General features: G+C 35.1%; 2 protein-coding genes across 3 annotated transcripts; both read right to left on the bottom strand.

The window, feature by feature from the left end:
• Positions 1-3,302: 3,302 nt before the first annotated feature.
• LOC103450760 (two-component response regulator ARR17-like) lies at positions 3,303-4,722 on the bottom strand. Of its 2 annotated transcripts, none has more exons than XM_070819798.1 (5): positions 4,455-4,722; positions 4,019-4,098; positions 3,844-3,927; positions 3,683-3,756; positions 3,303-3,605 (listed from the first exon to the last, which is right to left on the bottom strand). In XM_070819798.1, the coding sequence occupies exons 1-5, from the start codon at positions 4,588-4,590 to the stop codon at positions 3,509-3,511; spliced, it is 471 nt and encodes a 156-aa protein (XP_070675899.1). In that variant the 5' UTR covers positions 4,591-4,722; the 3' UTR covers positions 3,303-3,508. The 2 variants fall into 2 exon arrangements, with proteins under 2 accessions (XP_070675899.1, XP_008388361.2); XM_008390139.4 differs by having other exon boundaries at positions 3,683-3,753; positions 4,455-4,713.
• Positions 4,723-8,523: 3,801 nt separating this feature from the next.
• On the bottom strand, positions 8,524-12,704 carry LOC103450759 (probable methionine--tRNA ligase). The gene is made up of 12 exons (XM_029102427.2): positions 12,510-12,704; positions 12,320-12,421; positions 12,046-12,216; positions 11,750-11,815; positions 11,417-11,482; positions 11,107-11,241; positions 10,225-10,418; positions 9,965-10,055; positions 9,748-9,816; positions 9,338-9,429; positions 9,189-9,252; positions 8,524-8,760 (listed from the first exon to the last, which is right to left on the bottom strand). Exons 1-12 carry the CDS (start codon positions 12,588-12,590, stop codon positions 8,656-8,658), a joined length of 1,236 nt encoding a protein of 411 aa, XP_028958260.1. The 5' UTR covers positions 12,591-12,704; the 3' UTR covers positions 8,524-8,655.
• Positions 12,705-18,408: the final 5,704 nt, after the last annotated feature.

The raw sequence follows: 18,408 nt of genomic DNA, 5'->3' as shown, positions 1-18,408 counted from the left end.
AAATTGGTATGAATAAGACTCCACATTTCTCGCAACTGCATCTCATTACCCGTAACCGAATTATGAGTAACTTCAACCCAGCTAGTACACAATGCAACATCTTCAAGAATCAACCAATTCGTACCTACATCAGTAGTCATTTTGTTGAAAAAAATTGGATTGAAACTTTGAGAGAAAGATAGGAATGTGGTTGAAAGTAGTTGAGCAAATATGAAATTGTGGTGTACGGTAGATGATAATGAGAAGGTATTTATAGAAAAGTAAAAACAATTTTTTTTTTAATTTTTTACAATTTTTTTAATTTTTTTATTCAACTAATTAATCCCTGTTGTTGGATTTAAAAAAATTGAATTCCAACACTCCAGATTATGTCACATGGCACAACGGTAACTTTTTTTTATTTTAAAACTTTTTTTTATTTATAAAGGAGAATAATATCAACCATTGATCTCAGATCCAACGGTTGATATTAAATAAGAATTTTTTATTTATTTTTACCGTTGCAAATCAGACGGTCCACATTATCTAGCCGTTGAGATCCAACGGACCATAGGAAGCCATGTGGCTTCCCAATGGTAACTTTTTGAAACTGCGACGCGGGCCCCAGTCGCTAAAAACATGTTGGGTGACGCGCCCCCACTCGCGAGTGAGGTGCATGCGCCTGACAGAAAAAAATAAAAAAAAATGGGCTGACGCCTAGATGACGTCAGCCCTGCGTCAGATCCACTTCGGGCTCGCGGGTTGGCAATTCCTCACAGGTTTGGTGCTTGAGCCTGAACTGTCCCTCGGGCTCCCACACGCTGGAGTCAATAGGCCGAGCTCTAGGGCCTTGTTTGTTGGCCTGTCCCCCGAGCAACAACGGTGGAGTGCGTGGGTGTGGAGGGGAAGTCGAGGCCGATTGACAGTGGGGAGGGGAGGAGTGGGGTTTGTGATGGTCGGGGAGGGGTGTGATGTGTTATTAGTAACAAATTTTGGAGGGAGCGTGAAAAAATCATTGCCCTCCTAAAATATGCTAGAAATGAGACATAATTGACATAAATGACTCGATGTGCAATAAGTGACCAAATTTGAGGAGCACATAATCACAAATAAACTGCGGGAACGAAGCTCGGGTATTAATTTGAGAACTAATATTACAATTAACCCTAATTATACACCTCAAAGTGATTTTCTTTCTCATACACAACTTCCTTGATCATGTTTAATGTCTAATTTAATCTTTCCTTTTGCACCTAATGACACCAAATGTGTTAAGAGCATAGATGAGAGTAGAGCCCAGGAAACTAAAAGATCATAGATCGAGGAACCGTCGAAAATCGCGATCTTTAATGTGAGAATAAAACTCCCTATATAACGTTGCATTAGACCCATTCTCCCGCATATCGCTCCTGGGGGTCTTGTTACCATCACTGATCCGTTCGGACGGGCATGGCGCACATATTACAAATGTAGTTTCTTAACTTAGACTTTTAATACATTCTAGTCCAATAAGGATGTTTGACTCGACAGAGCATTTACCCTTCCACAGTTAATTTCTACACACAAAAAATTGACTAAAATGGCAAAAGATTTAGGAATGCCATTGTCAACCAGACAAGCAACGCGCAAGAAAAAGATGCACCTTGCTTGTACAAATAACAAAGAACCTTGATCACTATTTATCAAAAAAAGCATATTCTTTTGGCTTCTAGTTAATCACATCCATCCATAATTAAACAATATCAATCAGTTAATTAATTTTTAAACTCCATCTTTTAACTTTAAGCAGCTTCCATTTCAACCTTTTAAATCTAATTGCATTGCTAAACATGTTGTGATTCAATCTCTCTCTCTCTCTCTCTCTCTCTCTCTCTCTCTCTCTCTCTCTCTTTTGTCAAAACCAAGAAAGAAAATTGAAGCTCCCCATCACCATCACCAAGAGTTTGGCAAGGTATGCTAAACAAAAATTGAAAAAAGCTATGAACTTTGATTTTTTTTTCTTTTTTTTCTTTTTTGTTTTAAGCAATTGGGTCGTCAGTTTTTTGATATGCATGCATGAATTTTGGATTTTTAAGGTGACTGCTAGTTGGTAATGGGAAAGCATCAACGTTGCGGTTCTCGTTGTGTTGGCCATGATCACTCCAACAACGGAGTAAAGAAGAGCCCACGAAATCCAAAGAGGACGTGCCATTGTTTTGCAGTGTCTATTATCTAGAGGGATAGGGAGATGTGTGTTCGTGACATTGTTTCCTGTCATGCAGTGCTTTGGATTAGATGATTGCCGCCGTTACCACCACCACCACCACCACCACCACCACCACCACATACATTTCCATGAGTTTTCATGACCTCAATTGTGCGTTTGTGAAAATGTTTTGAGGTTTTGTTGCATCTTTTTTTTATTAGGAAAACTAATGAAAAGAGTTTGAAAACTTTGAATTTTAACGATAAGGACATAATAAAAAGTAAAGTGAATAGCACCATGATTGACTTTTTAGTGTAAAAATATGATTTTTCGTTAAAATTCTATTTTTTATTTGGTACGTCTTGGATCCTTGTGTAAATAAATATACATGTCAATGAAAGATCAAGGGTTGGACAAAGCATACACCGGTGATTGCGCGTATTTGAGGTTTACTTTCAAGGCCTTGTCTCTGTTGAGGAAGTGAATGACGATATTTTCCTTGTTCTCCTGCAGAAGATGAAGGTTTGGGGTCCTTGGGGAGAAGAACACATTTAGATACATAGAAAATTAGGGATTTGGTATATGTCAAAAGTCTACAAGAATCCAAATCCCATCAATTTAGAAATTGTTGCAGTTAGGAATTTTGATTCGAATATGATTGATTTTGATTGTACATATCATGATTCTTTAGCTTTTTCTCTGCAACTTTTAAAGTAAATTATCCAAGAATCATATAGTTCATTGAATTTAGACTCTAATTTTCCTGTCCATTTTCTTTTCTTTTTAATCATTATATACAAATTCTGTATATATATATATATAATAATTTCAGGAAATTGCATGACATGATGAGTGATTTCTACTTCTGCACTCTTCTTAATTTGACCGTTGAATTTCTTTCGATTTGTTCAAAACAATGATAAACAAAAACGGAAGTGTGTAGAGGTGAATTATAGTGTGCATAAATAATTTTCTGAAGTTAAAACAACGAAAAAAAACATCAAAGGAGAAGCAATAGAATAGCATTCCTTCATTTTTCTAAAAAGTCAATTTGATAGTTTTAATTCCTAAACAAGATAAATATTAATTGGAAGTATTTGTGCCTCAAACAATAATTTAAAAAGGTGGAGACAACAAGTCCTGAACAAAACAAAACCCAAAATTAAAAATTAGCATATTGAAGGAAGTTCATATGTCATAAGGAAATTATAAAAAAATTTAATAGACTAGCTCTCCAGTGCATACCATGCTATGTTGCACAGAAAAACTTAGTAATTGAACTAGCTCTTAGGCTATTTCCAATTCTTTCTCCAGAAAAAAAAAAAGGAAAAGAAAAACGTTTTTCTAGCTATTGCAGTTCATCAAATGATATCTCAATTTCTTTATATCAGACTGTCTCAGTGGCTTTAGCATGAACATTTGAGCTCCTTCCTCTAAGCACCTGTTGTTAATTAGAAATTAAAACCATAAATAAATAAATAAATAAAAGGAAAGAACAAATAATCAGTTCATATTTACTTGTCAATCCGATTCGGTACGTTTTCAGATGACATAATCACCACTGGAACCTCCTTCATGATTGATGATTCCTGCTTGCAAAAGGGTAAGAAAATAAAGCATGATTATATATTTAACCATATTAATTACATGCTAAAAATTTATCAAAAAATCTGCAATACCTTGATTTTCTTGAGCAGTTCATAGCCTGTCATTCCTGGCATACAGTAGTCAGTAATTACCAGATTTACCTTTGAGTTTGAAACCTGCAAGTAAGAACAAGACCCTTCTCCCTTCTCAGTGTAAAGCTTAAAATATTGAATTAATACGATGGATTAATGGTAATTAGGTACTCACATTACTCTCCAAGCTATTGTGTTGTTGATCTCCCAAGCCCAGAAACTCCAACGCCCTTGCCCCATTTTCTGCAGTTGTCACTGCACCAAATAGAAGAAAATCATTAGCTTTTTTATTTTAGCAAGCAAAAATAGACTCTGTTTTTAATATACTTTATTTCCATTAAACAGCTTAATATTAATTCAATTCACCATTATAAAGTCTTCTTAATCTTTCTATTAAGCAATAAATGAACCATTAAAATGTACAATGTAGCGTTTCTTCCGGGAGGTGATTCTTACACTTACACTTTCTCCTCTTGCACGGAGAAAACAAGAGTGTAACATTCACTACCATTTATTTTCAAGTAAATTAGCATGAGAATATCTCGCAAACTATAAAAAAGAATGAAAAAAAAATGGAGGGTTGTGCAGGATTCAAGCAGATAGATTGTTACCTTTGCAAGACAAATTTGTGAGCAGCTTTTCGATCAGTTTTCGGTCGATGAGACTGTCATCGACGGCTAAAACATGGGGTTGCTCCACATTTGCCATGAAACCCTTTGAGGAGGAAGAAGAAGAAGAAGCCTCCATATTTCTTAAACCCTAGAAATAATAACTCCTCTCACTCTCTCACCCACCAACTTACAAAAATAATAGCCAAAAGAAAGCAAAGACGTGACTGCAGAAGAGGAGAGAGAGAGACTTATAACAAACGCAGTTGCAGTAACAGACAAGATTTAATTACATAAGACCAAAAACGAAACGACTTGTCTGAATCTGACAGTAACAATTAAGCATATGGGGATTCAAATTCATATATTAAAACATAAAGCAAACAAACTCATGGGAAATGTATGAACAGCATGCAATGTGGATTCTGGAAGGTGGGATTTTTGTATTTATTTATAGAGATTAGAGACTGTGGTAAGTAAATGCATATGCAGATATGCTGCTAGAAAATTTGAGAGAGAGAACTGAATCAAATCAAAGGTAGAAACCCAAAGAAGATCACGAAATATCTGTGACTTGGTATATTTTATTATCTTCTCTATCTCTATGGTTTTCTCTCCCTCTGCGTGCAGAGAAAATTAGTCGGTATCAGAATTCAGCAATCTGCATGGATACAGCTGCTAAATTATGTCATTTGATTCACTTTATAGCAGGTTTTTACTGCTGCTGGCTGCTGATACAACAATAACCATGACCTTGTGACATAAATTCAAACCCCCAACAAATTTAAAATTTATAATTTTCGAGTGTGGCTTTAATGTTACGTAGAACTTAGTGTTTTTTACTATTATATTTAATATGTACTACTAGTATATTTTCTACTTTCAATGTCAGCAACTCATTTTCTATATCACTCAATTATATTCTACATTTTAAAAAAGTGCATCCCATCTTTTGTATTTGTGAATCTTGATTTTCATGTTTTTTTAAGGATAATTTTCGAAATGCTAGTTCTATTTAGGAAGAAACATCAACTAGTGCTCTATGAAAACTTCGATTAATGGTTAAGGACAAGAGCACCAAAGCAAATTTTTTATTTTAATTTTTTTTAAGTATCTACAAACATTTGACACAACACATATTTAACCATTGAATTTGATTTAATAACTTGAATTGAGTGAAACAAGATTGCTCGGTCAAATAGTGATAGCGTTAGTGCATATAGGTACTCAAAAAGAAATGAGCAGACTTACGTTAATGTAAACGGACTCAAATTTGAATTTCCTTTCATAGTTTTGAAAAAGGTAGATTGGATTGAACAACAGCAAAATTGGTGGTTGCTTGAGTAAATCTGGTCAAAGGATGGAGGTGGTGGAGTTACTACACCAAATCCCCATACGTCAAAAAGATCCGAATCCCATCTGTCTTGATGTAGAATCCATGCATATCCGATGCATGCATATTACATATTGAGTACTATGTTTTTTTATCACATTTTCATACCACCTTAGATGACATTTGATATGAATAGTCACATCAATTGAATTAATCATATTTTTAAATTTAGTTCATTATTTAATAAACTAATAATTAAGAAAAAATAGTTAATTAAAGGGACACTTTGGATGCGGTCCCTAGCTATCAATATTCTTTAATTGAAACATTGTTAGTTTTTAGTTTTTGATTGAGGTCCCTGACATTAATGTAATAATGTAAGTTACTATATTGTTTTACTGAAAAATTAAAAATTGAAATTTATAATTGTTTATATTAATGAGATTTTAAATAAAACCCATAATTTATGGGATTAAAAATAATAAAATATAAATTATACTCTCTATTATAGTGTGTGTGTGTACATATATGTATGGGTACATTAACCAAAATTAACAAAAAAAGTTACTGTACCAAAACATGGATACATTCTCAAATCAACGAAAAAGAATGTACCCATATAAGTTTAAACATGGATTAAAAAATTTGAATGGATTTTATATTAAAAAAAGGGTACATTTTACATATAACAAATTGATATATTTGAGAATGGGTACATTTAAGATTAAAAAAATTGAAAAATTATATGAATGGGTACATTTAAGATTAAAAAATTGAGAATCTTTTTTTTAATTTAATTTAATTTTTTATTATTTTGGAAATGTTTGAATTGAAAATTAATTAGAAGTTTAATAGAGGTGTGAGTATTAAACCCTAAATTAATTACTAATTTTTATATTAAAAAAATTATATAATAAACATGTAAATTCATTATCACATTAATGCTAGGGACTTGAATCAAAATTTGAGAACTAATAAGGTCTTAGTCAATGAACAGTAAAAACTAAGGACCGGATACTAATTTTTCCTTAATTAAATGATGATTGTGGTATACGATGAGTCTTTCTTCTTCCTTTCCTTGGGTTTTGCAAATTTTTCAAATGATGTAACTGTCCACATCAGATGCCACCTAAGGTGGTATAGAAATGTGGTATAAAAATATGGTATGAATAGTATTACTCATTACATATTACATGCGTAAATACACAGAACCTTTGTCATGTCTTTCTTTCTACTCAATACTAAAAACAACAGTTAATTTGCATGGACCAAATAGTGAGTCTTCCGTAACAACTATGGTCTAGTATTATTCCTCTTCGCTTAGAAGTGAGAGGTCTCAGGTTCGAATTTCGTGGATGGTGAATTCGATACCAAATTAGGTTGCCTGTTGTGTGGCTTAGCCGAATTCCTCATAGTGTAAAAATATCGATGTACTAAAATAAAACTATGTTTTGCTCCTCCCAAACTCATACGAATACTATATGAATCGTGAGCTTAAATATTCTTGTTTCAACCGTAAGATGAAAAGAAAAGAAAAAACTCAAATATTACATAAAACGAGTTTGATGTATTTGTTTCTAGACATTAATTTATTGAGTAAATTGTAGCTATAGTCCATTAACTTTAACTCAATTGAAGTAATGGTCTCTCAACTAAAAATCTATTACCATTGGTTCATCAACTCATCAAAACGTGCAGCTATGGTCCCTCAACAAAAAATTCATTACCATTGGTCCCTCAACTTTAATTCAACTGGAGAAATGGTCCATTAACCTTAACCCAATTGTAGCAATGGTCCTTCCAACATAACTCGATTTGACAAAAATTTTGACGTAGTTGACAAAAATGACCATAATTACACACTTTGATGAGTTGAGGGACCCTAATTATATAAATGGTTATTCCAACCTAACTTATTTTGACAAAATTTTGACGAAATTGATGAAAATGACTATAATTACACATTTTGATAAGTTTAGGGACCAATAGTAATGGATTTTTACTTAAGGAACCATTGCTCCAATTTGATTAAATTTGAGAGATCATTACTACAATTTACTCTAATTTATTTCATGAAAGTGTATCTTGGATGAAACATGCTGCTAACAAGTTAACAACGTAGTACATGTTGCATTACTTGTTTTAAAATATTACTAGTTGGTGCCTGCGGACTAGGGTGAAGAGCTGAACCTTTAAATTTCAATGCATGCTTTGTTCTGCAAATTGCAATTTACAAAGCATACAGTACAATTTCAACAACAGATTACAGACAAGACTGGTAAATCTATAACGGATAACAACTTCTTGGTAGCTGACGTTGACATGTCCTTGCCGTTTGGTCCACTTGTTATGGCTTTGCTAGCTTTAAGGGAAAATGTGAGTTATATCTATCTCGTTGTGAGTAGTGGTAGATTTTTCGGTGTACTTAAATAGAAAACGATACACCGCATGTTATAATATAAAATATACCTCAAAATGAGACATACAATGCGTTGCAGTACGCATTAAATTTCTCGTGATTGGTTCCCTCTTATCCTAATGAAGGTAGAAATTGACTCTGCTCGTTTGTACTTCTGTTTCACAAAACGGGTCTCTTGCACGTACAATTATGTGCAAGCGACCTAAAAACAAGTGCAGACAAGTTTTTCTCGGAATCCTTCTAGCCTAATTTGAAATGGCACATCGGCACTTCATCTCCGGGTTCAAATTGATCGTGTGAAACCGTTTGATATAACAGTATAAGCGGCATGAAAGCAATTTTCTTTAACCTGTAATTCCATAACATCTTCACATCGAATAAGTAGAACCATATGGTGAGCGAGAACTTCGTTGAATAATGAGAGTTACATTGGTTGTAAGGGCAAGTTATGATCATTTGATGGTTGCCTTGGGGATGGATGATGTACAAGGCCCAGCCGAGGTCATAAACGGAATACCCTTGAAGGTAGCCACGCCCTTGTCGTCAGTGAAAAGATGCTGCAACGATGAAACACATGAGATTCATATGCCCAATTCTAACTTTGAAGCATCATAAACGCAATGTTGTAGAGATACTTAATGCAAAATTGATGAGAGGGGAGATTATGACTATTCTGACCAAATTGCCACAACTGTAATAACTGTCAATGCCTCCGTAAAATTCCAATACGTAAAAGAAATGCAAGAATGGATTCATAATCAATAGAAACACAGGCCTATCGACAAACTGATTCCTACACGGATTGAGACACCTCCAGTACCCCAGAATTTTAAAGTGAACTTTTTAATGGTTAGCCGGGCAGTAATTTGTGGACTGCAAGTTTCCATATAAGTAGTGAACAGTCTAATTAAATTAGGCAGCACATCTATGGTTGTCCCCTAATCACACTAAGAAGATCCACAAAACGAGAGCAACGAAAACATACCGGAGTGATCTTGTCCAGCTGTTTCTTTTTTGGGTTCAGAACATCTTCTGGCTTTCCATCAATCCTGAATAGAAAGAAGTGCATGTCAAGAGAAGTTACCAATGAAAGAAAATGTCTGTTTAAGCTCCAAGTAGTTTCAGCTAACTCACCCAGAAAATGATACACGTTCCCCCGGTTTAGCCCCTTGTGGAGGGAGCAAAGGCTCTACAAGGGTGTGATCTTCGTTAGAAGCACATAGCACCTGAATACATGCACACAAATGAAATCCATACCTTTATATTTGTTTAGTAGAAGCTAAGTTTAGAAACATTCAGCTTTCACTAAAAAAGGACTCTTCATAAGCCAATTTGGAATCTTATACTAGAGAATAGTAGGTGGGATTATAAATATTTCCTATGACCGATTGGAGTGAAAACTTGAATACTTTGAGTATAGATATGAAAATGAAGACATGATTTTGATCACTAGTTAAGCAGTGTAGGAGTAAACAACATCCCCTTTCCAACTCATAAAACTACCTCAGCAGCAAAAAATATGAGTTAAATGAGAACACTCATACCAGTCCTTGTGACATCACATCCCGTAACTTCCCAGGTTTCACATTCGTAATCAGCACAACATGACGGTTCTGCATAGTGCATGCACCGAGTGGATACATCAGAAATTAAGTGTGACATTCATCTGTCTTAACAACTATGAAAATAAAATGAACAGAAAATATGCAAAAGATTATGTAAAAAACTGTCTAGTTCCAAAAGATCAAGTAGTAATCATACTGTCAACTCCTCTGGACTGATATATTTTGCCAAGCCGCTGACCACTTGCCGTAATTTAGCTTCTCCAACATCTATCTCCTCAACCAGTAAACTGTATCAAGTTTTAAAACATGGGTTATGACTGATTTTGCATACTCCAAATATGCAATAGCATTCAGAGTCCAAACTTCAAGGTAAGACAGCCAGCAGTTTAATTAGCTTTTTAATGAATTAATGGGGCACCTAGACAAAAAGAAAGAGAAAAAATGTTGCCCACACACCTATCGGCAGACGGATGCTTCCAAGCTTTGCGCACGAGGCCAACCTGTATATTCAATAAACTGACACTAACTTCTTTGTCTTTCTCAACTGCCTCTGTTTCTGGTGATTTTTTCTTCTCTTCAGTAGCTTTCTTATCTGCTTTCTTATCCGCTTTCTTATCCGAAGTAATTTTCTCATCTCCTGCTGCCTTTACCTAACAATTCCAATAAAAAGGTCATCGGGAAAGAACAGTATACTAAGGAAATCTGAAAGTAGAAGCATTTGTTCAGATTGTAGTAGTTTACCGCACAAACCCAACCATCTATATTTGAAATAGAGCGATCAGATATAATGTTGGTCAACTAACCGATGAAGGGCAATATGGTTATTCCCAGTTATATTTGAAAGGAACAGTATAGAAATTTCTATCTAGAAGGTTTAATTATACAGCTAAAATAGTTTTGTATGGACATCTCACATAGTAGTATGGGTACTGCTTGTAATAAAAGTTAAAGAACTTAGGTGGTGGATACCCATAATTATGCATCTAGCTACTTGGTCTTCAGATGAGGAACAGTGGTTCATGAGCATACTCTACTACACTGTTTGGTACCGTTAATCATTTCACAATTCTATGCTTTTTTTTTTCTAAAAAGAAATTTCATGAATTCATGCTTGCAGGAAATCCAAAGCATTGTTAGAAGATAAGTTAGATAACTATCTAAATTTTCTTCTCAAATGAATTGAGTTTTTCTATTAACTACATGTTTGAAGCATCATTACGCATGTAGGTATAGCCATAAAATTTACAATTAATATGATTACAAAGAAACATGTCATATGTCGGTAAGATTATTTGATTGTACACGATAAAGAACAGGTGAAAATTTAAAAGGATGTACCCCAGCATCACTTTTCTTTGTGTTCAGGTCTGCCTCTGGCTTTTCTGCACTTTTTGCGCCTTGAACAGTCTTCTTTGCATTTGAATCAATTTCTACCTTACCTGCATTTTTTGCTCCCATCAATTCATCCAACTTCTGCACACATAACGATCAAAGGATACAGAGTAACATAAGTCAACTTTGTGATTCACAAGAAAACATTTTTTTTTACTATCTTTTCAACATTTAATATTTCCATTGTATTGCAATATCAGGTTCAGAGAAGAAAAACTGTAAAAGGGATTCAAGTTAAATAGTAGATTTTACTTACTCGAAAATCAAATTTATCCTTCTCTATCACTATCTTCTCAAGTATGTCCCCAAAATCCACCTTGTTCTGGAGGAGAAAAAAGTTGTGAGCACTAGTCGACTACGACATTTCTGAAAGCTACGCGTGGAAACAATAACAAGTAGCTCATATTTTTGCATCTAATGACAGAAGTTCGTAACCACATGGTACTTTATTCCACCTGAAATTACTGTCACACTTTGATAAGTGTTGCTAATAAAATTAAGGGGGAGCCCTGGACAGTGGACAGTGAGATTGAACCTTCACTGAGTCTGAATTAAAGATAACAGCACTACCCACGACATGGGGACGTACCTGGATGTAATCCACCCATCTCAACAAATGCGGCAACTTTTGCCTATCTGAATTTGAAAGTCCAATCTGCAGATAAACCACTCAACAAAATCACCACGATTTCAAGCGCCATTGCAGCCACATTGGAACAAAATGCGCGTGCACGAATTAAAAAAGAATTCCAGAAAATACTAACAACTAAAAAGTCTTGCATTTCTTAAGCAAAAACATCAACAGAATTACAAATCGCAAAAGTATCGAAAAATGCAAAACAAGATCGAACGCATGCATGCAGAAGAACAATCCATTATCCATACCACAGAAGAATGCACTGCAGCAAACACAACAGCATCAGCTTCAGAGGGGGTGAACCCATTGCCCAAAAGCACTGACACATCAACCAAGGTTTCATTCAACCCTTTGAGAGCTCCAGAGCATGCCTGGGAATCTGTAGGAAAACCCTCTGCATATCTTATCCAATTCACCACCTACAAACCCCAAAACACGAAACTTTTACTTGCAGATCACATAAAAATTACCAGAAATCCAATTCAACTAAGCTTTTGAGGCAGTAAAACTGTAAAACATTACCCCATCTTTCACTTCCCCTGCAGCGTCCTTTTTGGCTGATTTCAGTACGGTTGAGTACAAGCTCGTGACTTCATCGCCAGCGATGTTTTCCGGCAACGATTTCTGCAGATATCGAGCTCAAAACTTGAGCAATCAAAGTGGCAAAAAAGTTAAAAACTTGAAGCTGATTGAGAGAGATGAAGTTGCTTACAGGATCGAGAGAGAAGTATTTGCAGAGAGCCGATAGTATCAGCTGCTTTCTGCTTACGCTGGTGCTTGCATTAGCTGCCATCTCTTCCCTGCACAAATCAGAGCTCCACAATTTCTCAGTTCAGAGATGAGTGTGCAAATTCAATTGGGAGATTTAGGGTTTTTGCATGATTTGGGCTTCCTTGGGCTCACCCATAAATGAAGACACTGTTGAAAAGCCCAAATAGCCCATGAGAAATAAATAAAGTGAATGGGAGTAAATAGGTCATTTTCCAGTCACCGTCACACTGAAAAATTATCAACAATGTGTTATGTTAAGTATGTTGCTCACTTATATTGTACCATGTAGTTTCATAATATTGAGCGATTGCTAGTGGCGGATTTAGGATTTGAACCTTGGGAGGTCATAGGGTTGATCTAGAAACAAAGCGCGAAGTGCGCAAAAAAAAATTCGTTTTTTCATTGAGGCATTTCGCATAACAACTTGGTGGGCTTGTTTTCGTTAACCAAACCATGTTGCATGCATATCAACAAATATCGACATATATCGAAGCAATCTGACGAGTGATATCAAGATAATTTGTCAAGTTTTATTGACACAAGCTGTCAAGGTATGCCCATCAGGCATCATATCAAAACACTTGGAAAGGACAAAAGAAACTCGCACCAAATATTGAAGAATAATCGAAAGACCTTCACATGTATATTTTTTGAACTCCATGTGATCTTGCGACTACCTTGATCCCAATATACATCCGCCCCTAAATAGCGCACATGATTATTTATTCAGTGGCACTAGGTATTCACTTTGTTGAAAAGAGGTAATAGAAAAGAAAACTATTGAGCTATTAGTCTTTGTAGTTGTTGGGTTATTATAATGTGGAGTGCTTGATTGACATTTGAAGAACCTATCCTAAGTCTCATAAGTGGGATGAACGTGCATGACTTTGCATGAAAAAATTTCTTTGATAATGACAAAAATTGACTCAAACTCAAACACATCACATTATTCGGCTCGGTTCAACTTAAGTTTTTTCATAACAAATCGAATTAAATCGGATTGTACCCACCCCTAGTTGTTACAGAGAATTCAAGGACTAACATTTACCAACTATATGGATTATGAAGAGTCCCTCCACTAAATTTTTTTTTGAAAAAAATGGTCCCATTCATGCATCGTCTTGTTCTTGTTAGTTTTTTCCTCCTCCTTCCAAAGCTGCCGGTATTCTTTTGGTCGAGAATTTGTCAACCAGGGCACACCACGGAAAAAGCAAGTTAAAAACACAAAGACAAAGGTAAATAAATTGCAGAAAAAGCAAGTTATAAACACAAAGGCAAAGGTAAATAAATTGCAGAAGGTGCATCAATTGGACCATGTCGTTTTACTGTCAATTGTCTATATTCCATACTTTTTACCTGGGATAAGAGAAAAAAGTGAAAAGTAAAAATAAAAATATCAAATAATAAAGTGCGGGGAAATAGTAAAGAGACTATTTTAAAAGTGAAAAGTTTTTAAGCAATCTGTATCACTGGCATAATATTTTATAATATTAGTACGAAAATTAACGTTAAACTGTGAGATGACAGAGTGTTCTTGAAGAGTCTCACTTTGTGAGAGACCCCTTAACATTTATCATAAAGTCAGATAAGAGAAATGCTAAGGGACTCTCTTAAATCTGAGACTCTTTATGAACTCTTTGTCAGCTCATGTTTTTTACTCAATCTTCTATAATGTTGGCACATAAATTAACAATAAAATTCCATGTGACACATGGTTCATCGAAAATTCCACTTTAAAAGAGTTCTCTTAACATTTCTCAATCAGATAAAGTAGTTGGCACAGAGAGAGAATTCTCCTTCCTAACCGCCACTTACAAAACTGGTGGAAAAAAAGGCTCTAATGAGGTTTAGGGTTAGGGTTTTTGGGCAATAGTGCTTGACATTTAGTCACCACATGTTCATTTGTATTGGGATTAATTTTGAATTAATTAATTAATCATTGTATTATCAAAAAACTAGGGTTTGTTGAGGGAGGGAAGGAGAAAGGAAGATGAATTAACAGTTTGGTCCGGTGTTGCAGAGGGTGGAGACAGCGGCAGCAGTTGGGGAAAATGCTTGACAGCCTGAAATTTGTAGTGCAGAATGGACTCATTCTTTTGGTAGTTGAGTAACCTCCAAATTCTTACCATAAAAGGGTGAGCACTAAACCTCAATGCATAAAACAACACAAAATGCTACTCCAATTCCAAAAATTCACAACCCTCTCTATACATCCCTTTCAAAACTATTTTGAACATCGATAATGTTGCATCTGTAAAGATCAGTAAAGCTCGAGAAGTGAGTAAGTAATTTATAGATCTTAAAATTGATCAAGGGAATGCCCAATTTGATTTACGTACACGAGTACATTATTATAACGGTATTTCAAATTATCAAATACGATACTATGTATTTTAACACATAATTACCACTACAATGAAATATTTGTTATAAACATCTCTCTTCTAAAACACGAGAAAGACTTCTTTACACCTTCCCATATGCTATGGTAGGATATCAAGTGTTGGTAAATCTTAAGTTCATTCTCTAAAAGGCTTTCTAGCCGAAATGGTCTATGAGATTGTCATAACTCTTCATCTTGGCTCTTAAGATATTAAATCAATAGAATTGATCCTTGAATTTGTCAATCATTAATCACTTTGGTCATTTCACGTAAAATCTTTGTTAAATAAGGATAAAATGATAAAAATACCCTCAATTTTTGTCATATCATTTGACCCATTGTTTATTAAATTGAAGATATGTTTGTCATTTTGGTCCTTACTTAATGGAATTTTTTCAGGAAATAACCAAAATGATTAATGGTGGACAAACTCAGAAATCACTTCTATCAATTTCAAATCTCAAAAACCAAAGTGATGAGTTACACCAATCTCATAGACAATTTTGAATTAAAAATAAAAGAAGCCCTTCTCTAAAATTAGAAAGTAACATGCATAAAATGGGTTCAACTCTGATTTTCCACGAAACATCTAAATCTAATAATGCAATGTAATATAAGAAAAATGAAGGCAAAGAAAGCTGAGTCCTTGTCACAACCCAGCAATCTGCACCACACTTCTTCTCTGTCACATTTTCTTTATTTATTACACCACCCACCTTTCACCAACTATTTAATTGCCTTCATAGCTTTTTTGCCTCCACTTTTTCTGTTTATCCACTATGCACACCCAACTCTCCCCTCACTTTTTCACTCAGCTCAGCTGTGCCTTCTGTTTATGCAGCAAGCAACTTTGCAAATTAAACCCTATGCACCAGAAAATTACAATTACTCCCACATGCCAACAATGCCCGGGATGTTTTGAACGACCCATAACCTGACACGAAAATAAAAAGTTTCGGCCAACCTGTTAACCCGACACAAAGCTACACAATAATAATAGGTTCAGGTCAACTCATTAATGAGTCGGGTCATTATCAGGTCATTTATTTAGAATCCGTTAACGATTCAGATTATGATCGGGTTAACGTTAAAAATTTGTTAAGATAATAGGTATGATATGTAACGACATGAACACAACTTGTTTGTCCGGTCTAGACCTTCGGCATGACAGTTTTTTGCATGACCAATCAATTTGACAAGAAACGACACGGCCTATTAACGAGTTGAGTCGTTATTAGGTCATCTATTAAGAATCCGTTAAGATAACAAGTTTGACTCGACACAATCCTTTAAGATAACGAATATGACATAAAAACGACACAAATATTTTCAATTGATTTATCCTTTCAATTGGTTGGTATTTTGTTTATCCTCATATCTTTCAAAAATTGAAACATAGGAAAGTGCTTTAGAAACATATGTATAAAAAGAACATATTTCATTTATCTTTTTCATGCCAAACATGACAAATATCACCCGTTTGCTAGGTCTCCACGGATGTCCAATAAACATTGTATTAAAATGGCAAATAAACATAAATGTTGATGTACAAGCCAAGTTTTTGTTTCTTTATTAATTTAGTTTATGATTATGTTATCAACTGCCAGTCTAAAAGACTGAATCATTGATTTAGGTAATCTGCATTATTGCTTATATAATTAAGTTCGAACAAGTGCAAACAATACAAAAAATTAAGTTCAGGATACCAAAATCCTAATCAAATTGGTGTATTCAATTGAGATTTTGAAGGATTTTAATTCTTTTAATGAATCTAGGGGTATTCAATCAGGATTTTAAGTGATTCTCTGAAATTCAAGGTGTATTCAATTAGAATTTTAAGATAGTTTATTAAAATCCTTAGAAATTCGGGTGTATTCAATTAGGATTTTTAAGAAGTTTATAACATTTCAGGTGCATTCAATTAGAAATTGATTTTAAAGAATTTGAGAAAGTTGAGGAACTAGAGGGAATTGAAAAGATTTCGTAATGTATTTTAAGCATCCATAAATCTCACATCTCCCCATGAGATTTTGAGGGAATTGAATCAAAATTTTATATGGAATCTCTACAAATCAATTAAACTCTATAAAAATCCATGAATTTATAAATCCATTAAAGTCTCTCAAATTCTCAATTGAATACACTCCCCTTATCTAGCTTTGCATGATTTTCATAATCTTGTTTATTCGAAAATTTTGATTTTAATTTATGCAATGAATCCGAAAATTTCAATATAAAAATTAAATAATTTAAATACATCATTTTTGCTCTTTATGCTTATTTATTTCTGATGTTTGGATTGAGTAATTTATAACATATGTCTGCGTTGCATAAACAATTTTACCTAAAAAATGTTAGCAGCAACATGTCATAACCATAACTTCACACATAGTTTTTCAGTCACATTCCGCTCCGTCGACGGTTACCGCCACTTGTGCCTTCCTCGTCATAAAGCGCCATCGGTAACGACGACTGGGCGTGTTCCACGTCGGACATTGTACACCCTTCGGGGATTCTGGAGATCCTCAAATAGTATCCGTTCATCATATATCGTGCGACCAGTTTTCGTCAAGTATTATTCATTTTTAATTTAAAATAATTTCGGATCGCATGATGTATGATGAACATATATGATTTGAGAATTCCCATGATCCTCATAAAAAGGATTCGGAGATGATGCTCATTCATAAGAGCACTTCCACCGGAACACCATTAGGCCGACACCCAATAAAAAAAAAGGGTTGGGACTCAGTCAATCCACTATAGCCAGTTCAATTGCTGGTCTCCAGGCCAGCCTATAATTGACAGAGCCAGGGATCGGGCTTTTAATAGTGTGCGTTTTGTGGGAATGGCGCCGAGGAAACGCAAGACGACTGAGTAAGAAGAAAAGCAGCTGGTGGCGCCGGCGAGGAAGAAGGTCAAGGGAGCTTAGAAGAAGAAAGAGCAGGCGAAGAAGGAAGAAGCGGAAGGGGAAGTTGTGAAAGAAGAAGAGGACAACTCCGGCGAGAGTAAGGCGGAGGCCGAGTTTCCCTTGTTTCAGAAGCACCCATTCGGATTCCAAGATTACCTCACCATGGGCGTTCGATACCAAAACCTCTCGACATGATGGTTGACACCGTCATCAGAGCCATGGTCGTTGCACGATACGAGAACACTCTGGTGGTCGTGACTGAGACTGGTTGGCCCAGCTTCAGCACCGACCCAAGCGGAGAACAAGAACAAGAAGAAGAAAGGGAAGGAGAAAGTGGAGGCCGAGGCGGAGAACAAGAAGAAGAAAGGGAAAGTGAAAGTGGAGGACGACGGAGAAGGTACGAAGGCTGACGATGACGAGTCGGACAAGAGAACCATTGTAATAAAAAATAATAATATTTTAATAAAATTGACTAGGTTGTTTTTTGTTAGGGGTGAGTGGAGATATTTTGGCCTATTACTATTTATTGAGGTCTATTACTGTTTA

Source organism: Malus domestica, chromosome 01 (genome assembly GCF_042453785.1).
Source record: "Malus domestica chromosome 01, GDT2T_hap1".
In the NCBI taxonomy this organism is placed as follows: Eukaryota; Viridiplantae; Streptophyta; class Magnoliopsida; order Rosales; family Rosaceae; genus Malus; species Malus domestica.
Note: the sequence above shows the minus strand (reverse complement) of the source record. Positions and strands in the feature narration are given on the sequence as shown.